This window comes from Semicossyphus pulcher, unplaced genomic scaffold (assembly GCF_022749685.1).
Source record: "Semicossyphus pulcher isolate SPU_LCO1_2020_fin unplaced genomic scaffold, fSemPul1.0.p SCAF_10, whole genome shotgun sequence".
Lineage (NCBI taxonomy): Eukaryota > Metazoa > Chordata > Actinopteri > Labriformes > Labridae > Semicossyphus > Semicossyphus pulcher.
Genome location: NW_027211604.1, coordinates 27,230,579 through 27,240,485, shown reverse-complemented (window position 1 = coordinate 27,240,485; position 9,907 = coordinate 27,230,579). Strand labels below are relative to the sequence as shown.

Below are 9,907 nucleotides of genomic sequence, written 5' to 3'. Positions count from 1 at the left end.
CAAGATTAAAGTGCTGTCAATAATGACTCATGCTGCATGATGAGAACCTAATATCTAGTCATTTGAGTTTTTGTGCCAATGCTTAATAACATTTACTCAAGTAAACCTTACTCAGGTGTTTGGAGACTGGATCTCTGGGATGGGAAGAAACAAAACAAACAACTAATTCACTAGACACTAAATCACTAGCATGTAACATGAACGTATGCATACTACATTAGAGTAACTTAAACTGTTTATATAATGATTAAACTGGTTAACATATACATTTGTCACTACACTGTGGTACTGCTAACCTTCACTCACGTTATCAGTGGAGTACTTCCTCCATTAATAAATCACTGTGCTACACAATTTTCTATTAAAATTCCATACCTTTCTCCACTTAAATTTCTATTAAAATAGTGGTTGTAAAATGTATATATTCTTTTTTTAATGTAATGTTTTTTGCAAGTACTTCACTCTTTTGGTAAACATTTTAGCCTGCTCAAAGGGTCATGAAAAACACAGCTTGTAGGATCAATAAAAATGCTTTGAATTTTGAATTTTATATTTTGGAAAAAAGGAATCATCTGGAAATCCGTACCCCCTTTTTTTATACTTGCCTAGACCTGAAAATGACTTTAAATTAAATTTCATACTGCTTAAAAACCCTGAGAGTAAATGAGTACATTGTGTAAGCTGTATAAAGATGCATTCAAAACCTTGTTAAATCCAGTATAAACGCATAACAAAATTAAGATAAGGCAATATTCTTTTATTGTTGTGCTTCCAGGAACACGTCAACTTTATATTAGAATGAACAATAGTGTTATTAGTGGAAAAGTCTTTATAGTACTTTCAGAACAGAAAAGAATAATGTTTGTTAAAACGCTTTAAAAGGACAATTAAAATTCTTAGCTTATACACAGATTAGTAAAAGCACTTTAAAAGTAACAGTATAAAGTGTCCATTAGCTCCAGGCCCATACATTTATAAAGGATTCTTTTAAACAGCACATACACACAGAGCTTCTCACAGTCTGGGCTGGTCTGGCAGCTCTTCTAAAAGTGCTGGGTTTTTCCTGTAGATGTAGGCGTTGGGATCGTCGTCCAGCTTCACCAGCTCGGCCAGAGACGACACGCAGGGATCGTGATCCACCAGCATCGTCGGCAGACGGGACGATTCGCGCTCAATGCGGCAGGAACGGCGGACTGGTGTCAGAAACTTCAGATCTTTGATGTTACTCTTCCTCCGGGATGTGCTCGCGCTGACTTCACCTTCAATTGTTTTCTTGACACTAAAAATGATTTAAAAGTGAAAATACTTTATTAAACAACAATAAAATAAACTTTGTGGCCATTTAATTCAGAGTTTCCTGTTAAAATTGTTAATTGAAATGAAAGTGGACTCACCTCTGCAGGTAAGGCGTGGTCTTCACACTGTACTTCACCACTGAAGCACCCTTTGTCTGTGGTATGGCCTCCATCACACTGTCATCACTCACTACCTCCTCAACATCATCGGTCTCCACTTCCTCTTCACTTTCTTCTCCTTCATCCTTCACTTGCTCAACCTTCAGGTGCTCGCCAACATCCTCAGGCATCTCATTCTTCATAACCTCTTCCTTACATTCATCCTTTGCTTTGCTGTCCTCGCTTTCAGAGTCACTGCACACATCGGTCACCTGTGTGACTTCTGATGGAAACAGAAAAGACGGTGTTTGTGAAAAAAAAAAAAAGCATACTTGTACATCGACAGTAACAACAACTGCAACACGTATTGAGTATAGAGACATGGGACAGTGTTTGTTGAATGATCAGTTGAAGCTCAATATCACCAGGTTTAAAAAGATCATGTAGCAGCTGACCTGACAGATGCTTCCAAAGATGACTTTGGTGAGCTGGAAGCACATCCCTTACCATCAAACACAAGGCCCTCTCATTTCTGGATGATTTCTTTATCTTTAATTGTCCAATGAATGCAGCTAGTGAGACTAGTTTAAATGATCGGTGCTCTGCTGAAAGATCTGACTTTAAACGAATCCTTCACCTCAAAAGATGCCCGTCAAAGGGATGCGATAGAACCGTGCATTTCCCTGTGTTTGTGCTATTTAGAGTTGTTTGTGCGTGCATGCTGATGTGAATGTGTTTGTGTGTTAGGGACCACAGCAAACATTATTTGTGTAATTTTGTTTTGCCTCTCTGTTCTCAGTATATTATCATTTCATTGTTGCTTCACTCAACATGAAACTGTGCTATTTTGGTTCGTGTATAATCTCCATAAACATGTAATCACAAAAACCTCTCTAGGAGCAGAAATGTAGCTGACCAGAGTAGATCAGACATTATTTATAAGAACTGACTTAATAAAAGTGGATTAACTGAAATTCCACTCTACTCAGGACAGACATGTAAACTTACCATCACTGCATCTAGATGGTGTCGCCATGGCTTCCAAAGCATCACACAGGTTCACAACAATCTGTAACAATAAAAACAAAGAACAGAAAATTCATTATCACTGTGGAAGGTTATATTTTCAGCTTAAACAGCAACAGAGACTCTGCCTGTTTCCTTACATCATCAACTCTTCCCATCAGGTCATCAGTTAGATCTCCATCAGAGTTTTCCAGCAGGTCCAGAGTCGTGTTCACGACTGCAGGAGTTTGGATCTGTGCTGTCGGCTCTGCTCTCTGGGTTTCTGCACAGTTAGCAGCAGCAGAGTCTGGATTCTTTGCTTCCAGACTGGGTTCAGGTTCAGAGATGCATTGTTTAACCAGCCGAGGCTCAACATGAGACCGAGACTGTGGTTTGAGATCAGCTTCGGGTTTTGCAGAGACTTTAGTTTTTGAGGCTCCTGCTGTCGTCATGGCGGGTCTCTTGAACGTCTTACCCTTGGAAGCAAGCCAGTTGGCCAGTTTGGCTCTACAAAAGAGACACAGAAACAGTTTTGAATGTTTTTTTTCCTTTTTTAAAGAATAGAGCATCAAGTTTGTATGTAGAAAATGTTACCTTCTTTCCTCAGCAGTCTCCGTGTTTAATCTGTACTGACTGATGGTGCTTGAGACAGGAGGTTTGTTGACCTTCCTGTCTGTCACTGGAACCTTCGGCTTTGAGATTTGACTCCCACTTCCTTTGGTTGGAGCCACTTTAGTGTTTCTGACGCTGGTACTGGTCAGTGTTGCTGGGACGGTTCTGGCAGGAGGGCGAGCAGAGCGGAATCCAGCAGGAGGGCGACTGGTGACCGGGGGCTTTGACACCTGAGCAGGTCTTTCTGACACTGACTTGGACCTTATAGGTGCAGGTTTTTGTGTCCCATTCCCCAGGTGGTCAGCAACTGATTTAGACCTGCTCTTTGTAACATTTCCAGTCCTTTGGATCTCTGTTTTGGGCGCTGATGGTTTGGTATCTGCCACGCCCATGGTGGTACCAGACTTCCAGATTGATCCGATTTTTGACTGGACAATCTTGCCTTTGTACGTACCGGGAGCAGGTTTTGATGATTTCACAGCAGCTGGAGGCTTTGGAGCTTCTGCAACCATCTTTCTGTGTTTGACAGCTTGTTCAGAGAGGAAGGTCTGGCTGTGTGTTTGACGTTGTTTGACATCAGTAACAGCAGCTCCTTTCACACTTGCACTCTGCACAGTCTTTTTCAGAGTCTCACCTGATGCTGATCTCGTGTCGGCTTGTTTGGCTTTGGCTTTAAGAGGACCATTTTTTGCCAAGGTTTCCTCTTTTTTGTTGCTCTTCAGTTGGAAGGGAGGAGCAGATGTTTTTTCTCTTTTGACAACAGACTTGCTTCCAAATGCTGGTTGAGCATTTTCCTTGTTTTCCTAATACAATTACAACACAAAGACCCTTAGTTAGGCGGAATTTGGGCTAAAAATGTGATTATATCTTAGGTAACAGATCAACATAACAGGAGAAGTATATTATATGATATTCATGAACGAAAACTTACTTTCTTATTAGTGTGGTTTCTTCTTGAAACTGCGACGCTGTCCATGGTGAAGCCAGGTTAATCAATTGAGATTTCTGGAAGGCGAACACAATAATACATATAAGCATGACTGTTTTAGTTAAACTTTGTCATACATTAACATCATCCGTACTAGGATTAGGCTATACTTGGTATAAGCTGCACGTAAAACAAATAGTTTCAACATACACATTAAAGGGTTTTTATCATAATTTTACTGCACGTAACTTAGCTGGCAGTTTCCAATGTATTTTTCTCTAACGTTTTAGACGTGGTTAGGCATGTTATGTTTGTCAAAATCAATGAAACAATCATATTAGTCCAAGTAAACGTTAATGTTTAGTTAGCATGAAGGATAAAAGCGAACGACAGTTGGACGTTGTTAGACGTTAGCTGTATAAAAGCAATTGCTGTTCTAGTGTCCCGATTGTATCTATATCTATATTTAAGTGTAGAAACATTAAATATTAACTTACCCTGATGTCCTCCTTTGTAGTGTTATGTACGAGGAGAAATCCCCTCCAACAACTTCTCAGCAAAACAGTCACACGTCTGTTTGCCTCTGTGCGGAAAAATCATTCGATTTGACTTTACGCTCCTGGGCTGCTATTGGTCAGGCAAGTATCGCGAGACTATACGGCCAACCAACGGAGTGTCTCAAACAAGAACGAGAATTGAGAAAGACTCGCGCCCACAAGTTTTCATCCCTCCTTGTAACTTCAGTTTGAATGTTTGAACCCAAACAAGATTCCATTAGTACCGGTCCTTGCTACACGCCCAATGCATGGCAGCACCGTACAGTCACTGTACAGCCCTAACAGCCTCTGTCAAAACTGAAAAAACAAACTCTATGACAGGGCTATTCAATTACAAAATCAATTGGGCCAGACTTCAACACCAGAAACTAGATGGGCCAGACATTTTTTTTTAGCTTTTGGTAATGATACATTTTAAACAAACTAGTCTTCATCATTTAAAAATGTAGTCTTTAAGCTGCATTTTGAATGAGTACTATCTATACAAGAAAAATATATGCAAATGCTCGTGTTATAATAATGTTCTGATGTTCTGATCTTCATCGAACATGTTCACATAAAAGACTGTATATCTATGGTTCACATAAACGAACAATATTGTGTATGTTTTCAACCTATGGGTTTTTGAAAATATTGCAGAGGATTGTGGGAAAAAACTGAAGAGCGCGATTTGGTACACGTTGTTATATACATCAAGCTTCGTAACTTAGTTTAAAGAAGCATGATTTATCTTCAAAATAAAATAAAGATTACAATCAAATACAAAAAGAACAGCATTGATTTGTCTGTGGCCTTAAGGAACAAGTATACTAAAAAGATGGCCTCCGAATGATAAAATGTCATACTATGAGAGACAGCGTTGTTTTACGGAGACGCATTATTTTTAATTCACTTAACATATTTCCTTTTATTTTGAAAGAAAAAATCGGAAGTTGTCTTGCTCTGAAGACTGACTTGACAGCTAATCAGCGTTAGCAGCATAGTTGACTACCGTATACTCCAAGGATTTCACCGTAAAAACCTGGTTTATGGTAAAAACGTATAATGCAGAATCACTGCGCTGTGCCGAACTGTACTACCGGCAAATCCGACCCCCAGCCACTCTTCAGGTTCCCGCAAGACCCAGAAAGGTAACTAATGCTAAAACCGAGGCTAATGCTAACAGTTAGCTCTCAAGCTTATCTGACCAGTTTGTTTCTCATTCAAACATGTAGTCTAAAATAAGTCTAATTTTAGAAAATGTTCGAGTTTTGCTTAAGCAACATTTACTACCTGTATTTCGCCCTTTAAACTTGGCATAAAAATAATGAATATGTAAGTGTACTGTCTATACGCAAAAGTTTGACAGATTCACGTGCCCTTTCTGTTTACTAAACATCACAAACCAGGAAAATTATAAAACATTTTTAGGTTGCTTAAATAATCTTACAAAGCCGGTGTTACAAAATGCAGCATGTTTGGTTAAATGGAGTAAAGGACTTTAGATTCTTAGGCATTGTTATACATGACTTCACTTTGGGAATGAATATGTTGGTGAATGTATATAGCACTGAACTTAAACTGATCCTCAAAGCAAAAACTTTCTATAGATTTTGAATGTGTTCTAATTTTGGTTAACCTCTCCTTTCAGGTCCAAGAAGTGGGTTGAAAAATGCCAAAGAGAAGAGCTCACAGATAAATCTCCAGACCAGTTATACAGATACTACAGACTCTGTGGAAAACATTTTGAATCATCTTTGATTGACAGAGTAAGTAATTCAAGATGCAAATGATTGATTGCAGCAGAGGATATTATTACCTGGACTTTTAATGTTACTGCCTATCTTTAAGTCAGTATTATATCAGTAGTTATGCATTTAATTCTGTATTATGTACAGGTCCTACTGAATATGTAGGTAGTGAAGGTTTCATCATAAGTGCTAACTTTATCAGCTTGTGTTTGTTTTCAGGAGGCTCAGAGTGCAGTTTTGAAGGATGACGCCATACCAACCATCTTTGATGTACCAAGCCAACCTAAAATCGGGCAGGGGAAACGCAGTAACGTGACGGTGAGTTAAATCTTGATTGTTGTAAATTCTCCAAATTCCATGTCCAAATTCTCTGATTTCAGTAAACTGATATGTAATTTTTTTCTGGATTACTTACACTTTTATGATAGTAAACTGAAAATCTTTAGGTTGTGGATATTTTATCTTGGGCTTTCGAGAAACGCTGATTGTATTTTTTCACATTTTATGGACCAACCAACTAATTTATTTATCAAGAAAATAATCTATAGATTAACCAACAATGAAAATAATAAGTCAGATGCAGCCCTAGTTTCCATGTAATCACATTTTAACTTCACTATTTATGTTTGCAGACCAAAGATGATGAAACAGCGAGTAAAGGGAGAAAAAGTAAGTAGAAAAATCAACATGCATGTTTATTATTTGACACAAATGACTCCCACGCCCACATTTGTAAAAAGATAAGTTATTTTGTATTTGATTTTGGTCTTGCAACTGTTTGTTTCCCTTTTCTAGAAATGAAAAAGTCTCCAGCAGAGGCAGCTAAGGAAGATGACCAGACACTCCCAGAGAAGGATGAAAACAAAGAGTATCTGAAGTCATTATTTGAAGTTCTTGTGCTGTTAGGAGAGCAGAGCATTCCTCCGACAGGGCCAGGTGATAACAAACAGGAAAGTGTTGGGTCCAGCAACTTTCAGGCACTGTTAGAATATCGCATGAATTGTGGTGATGAAGCCCTGAAGAAGAGGTATGATGAGAGTAAGGAGTGCTGCTCCTCCGCTCAGCTGAATCAGTTGATTGAGGTGTGTGAGAAATACATCCACAGCAAGCTGGTGGAGGAGGTTAAACAAAACGCCTTTTTCTCTCTACTTACTGATGATCTGGTACAAATGTCAGGTGAATGGTACCTTCCAGTCTTTCTCCGTTATGTGGACCAGACCAACTGCCAGCAGGAGAGGTTTGCTGGATTCTTGTCCTTTGAAGGAGACGGAGATGTGTTGGCAGAGAAACTGGTGTCTGAATTGACCGACAAATGGGGATTGGATATGGAGCAGTGTAGAGGGCAAGCCCACTCCTGTTCTGGGGCACACTTGAGCAAAAAACAAAAATTTGCTGCGAAACTGATGGAGAAATATCCCATGGCGGTGCTTACACTAAGATCTACTTGTGCATTGAATGTGTCTCTTGCAAATGGTATGGCTTTGTCAGGAGTTCAGCTTGTCATGTCCACCTTAAAGAAGATTGACTCATTCTTCAGTCAGTCCCCTTTACTGCAGTTGGAGTTGGAGCACGCCATTGCCATTTTCTACCCGGACAAAGAGGAGAAAGCAAAGGAGCTGAAAGAGATCTGCAAAACCAGGTGGACTGGAAGAAATGATGCATTTGAGGTCGCCATGGAAATGCTAGAGGCATTGCTACTCTGTGTGGACAGCGTGCACGACAACGAGGACATGAGGTGGAGTGATCAAGTCACACACGACGCCTTGGAGATTTCAAAAGGACTCGCTGATTTCGAGTTTGTCATGGCGTTGATGGTGCTGAAAAATACTCTGGCACTCACTCGGGCATTTGGGAACAATGTGCAAGGGAAAGCAACAGACGCTCACTTTGCTGCGTCCAGTGTAAAAGCTGTCCTGCACTCCCTAAAAGAAGTGTCAGACAACATCGATGTGTATCACGAGTTCTGGAACGACGAGGCTGTTAACCTGGCTGCTGCAATGGAGATACCAGTTAAGGTTCCTCGCTCATTCTTGAGAAAGCATCAGTTGGAATCTGCAGCTGTTCGCCCGGACAGTTACTACAAGGAGCACCTTTCTGTTCCAGTGGTGAACCACATCGTCAAAGAGCTGAATGACCTCTTCTGTGAGGACCACCTGAAGGCTCTGAGGTGTCTGTCTCTAGTCCCTGCTGTCATAGAGCAGCACAAATCTACTGAACCCGAGGAAGAGTGTGTGCAAGTGTTCAAAAACGACATCCCTAATGCAGGGACCCTCTCTGCAGAGCTGCACTGTTGGTGGGTTAAATGGAGCAAAAAGGGTAAAGGCGAGACGTTGCCCTCCAGTCTCCATGAAGCTCTGCAGCTTGCTGATGTGAAGTTCTTCCCAAACATGCTGGCTGTGCTGAGACTGATCGGCATCCTGCCTACCTTGGCTCTGGAGGACAGCGGTAATGTGGCGTTCAAGCGCTTTCACATGTACATGGAGAACACGCCTGACAAATTCAAATCAAAAAGTCTAGCTCTTTTGAACATCAACTATGATGTTGGGTTTGATCTTGATGCAGTGGTTGAGCTCTACATGAAGACATACCCTGAGAAAGGGGAGGTGTCTTAGACAGTTGTGATGTGGCAGTTAAGCCTCAGGACAGATGATCCACAGCTTTTTTAATGATTCATGGGCAGACTGTGATGTTTCTTCTGTTTTTTTTTAGCTATCTAGTAGGGATGCCACTATAAAAAAAATGTACCACGGGCATAGACTGTGTAAAAGAAGTGGATGTAGCCTCTTGGTTTCAAAAGGGAAGCCAATGCAGATGCAAGATGAAGTCAGATTGTATAGAATACGTTTAGAAACAACCCTACCATTGTTACCTCAGTGAGCATCTGAGCCCATGCTTCTCTGAGACTCAAAACTTCCACTGTTGTGTTAGGACAACGTGTGCATGGACTACCTACGCTTTTCCCTGCAGTGGACAATATAAAAATGCTCTGTTGTGTCTCCTACTCTACCGTATTCACTTGTAAATAAGTAAGAAATAGTTTCTTGTTGCTGTCTTATTTAGGGAGTTGACTTCCAATTGAAAATGTTTGACTCATAAATTGCTCTCATCTACCTTTTCTGTGAGAAGGGAGCTTCCTTCCTTTCAATGAGCTGTGACGAAAGGAACCAATCAAATCATCTGAAACCATGTAAAAATTGTGTGGACTACATGTTTTAAAGTTAAAGTTTAAAGTTGTATTTGTTTGAATCATCTGTCTTTTGTATAATAAAGCCATATTAAAATGTGTCATATCTTGTGGACAGATAACTGAACAAGAAGGCGGACATGTTTAACGGACATTTTGTTTAATGAAGCTTCGCTTTAGTTCATACAGGACACGAAAGTCATACTCCCCAGCTGTAATCAGCTGTCAGCCTGCTGATTGAATCATTGTTTCTAATCAGTAACACACCAATCACAGCAGCTTCTCACAACAAGGTGGTCCCTTAAAATGCAACTTCCTCTCACTCATCTCTGCTACAACAATGCTGCACACACACCGCTGCTGCTGCTGGCAATGCTTTGCCTCCAACACCCCAGCCTCGTCCTTTCTAGTCTGAAGCCTGTCTTGATCCTTGCTTGTGTCTTGCGTCTGCTAGATGAAATTGTACCATTGTAAGCCTTTTGCCCACTCTGTATACC

At 40.4% G+C, this 9,907-nt stretch overlaps 2 protein-coding genes across 2 annotated transcripts; one reads left to right on the top strand and one right to left on the bottom strand.

Moving 5' to 3' along the window:
- Positions 1-824: 824 nt before the first annotated feature.
- LOC138603649 (cytoskeleton-associated protein 2) lies at positions 825-4,508 on the bottom strand. Its single transcript, XM_069675528.1, has 7 exons — positions 4,437-4,508; positions 3,943-4,016; positions 2,994-3,814; positions 2,561-2,906; positions 2,403-2,463; positions 1,395-1,677; positions 825-1,279 (listed from the first exon to the last, which is right to left on the bottom strand). Exons 2-7 carry the CDS (start codon positions 3,985-3,987, stop codon positions 1,015-1,017), a joined length of 1,821 nt encoding a protein of 606 aa, XP_069531629.1. The 5' UTR covers positions 3,988-4,016; positions 4,437-4,508; the 3' UTR covers positions 825-1,014.
- A 960-nt stretch (positions 4,509-5,468) lies between these two features.
- On the top strand, positions 5,469-8,987 carry thap12a (THAP domain containing 12a). The gene is made up of 5 exons (XM_069674080.1): positions 5,469-5,626; positions 6,127-6,244; positions 6,446-6,544; positions 6,859-6,895; positions 7,022-8,987. The coding sequence occupies exons 1-5, from the start codon at positions 5,541-5,543 to the stop codon at positions 8,836-8,838; spliced, it is 2,157 nt and encodes a 718-aa protein (XP_069530181.1). The 5' UTR covers positions 5,469-5,540; the 3' UTR covers positions 8,839-8,987.
- The last annotated feature ends 920 nt before the right edge of the window (positions 8,988-9,907 follow it).

What these genes read in the sequence shown, in the direction of transcription:
- thap12a (XM_069674080.1), top strand. Translation starts at nt 5,541, where the DNA reads ATGCAGAATCACTGCGCTGTGCCGAACTGTACTACCGGCAAATCCGAC. An exon ending in AATCATCTTTGATTGACAGA is followed by an intron (nt 6,245 to 6,445) that starts GTAAGTAATTCA and finishes GTTTGTTTTCAG; the next exon opens with GAGGCTCAGAGTGCAGTTTT. An exon ending in AGCGAGTAAAGGGAGAAAAA is followed by an intron (nt 6,896 to 7,021) that starts GTAAGTAGAAAA and finishes TCCCTTTTCTAG; the next exon opens with AAATGAAAAAGTCTCCAGCA.
- LOC138603649 (XM_069675528.1), bottom strand. Translation starts at nt 3,987, where the DNA reads ATGGACAGCGTCGCAGTTTCAAGAAGAAACCACACTAATAAGAAA. An exon ending in ACCATCTAGATGCAGTGATG is followed by an intron (nt 1,678 to 2,402) that starts GTAAGTTTACAT and finishes TGTTTCCATCAG; the next exon opens with AAGTCACACAGGTGACCGAT. An exon ending in ACCACGCCTTACCTGCAGAG is followed by an intron (nt 1,280 to 1,394) that starts GTGAGTCCACTT and finishes AATCATTTTTAG; the next exon opens with TGTCAAGAAAACAATTGAAG.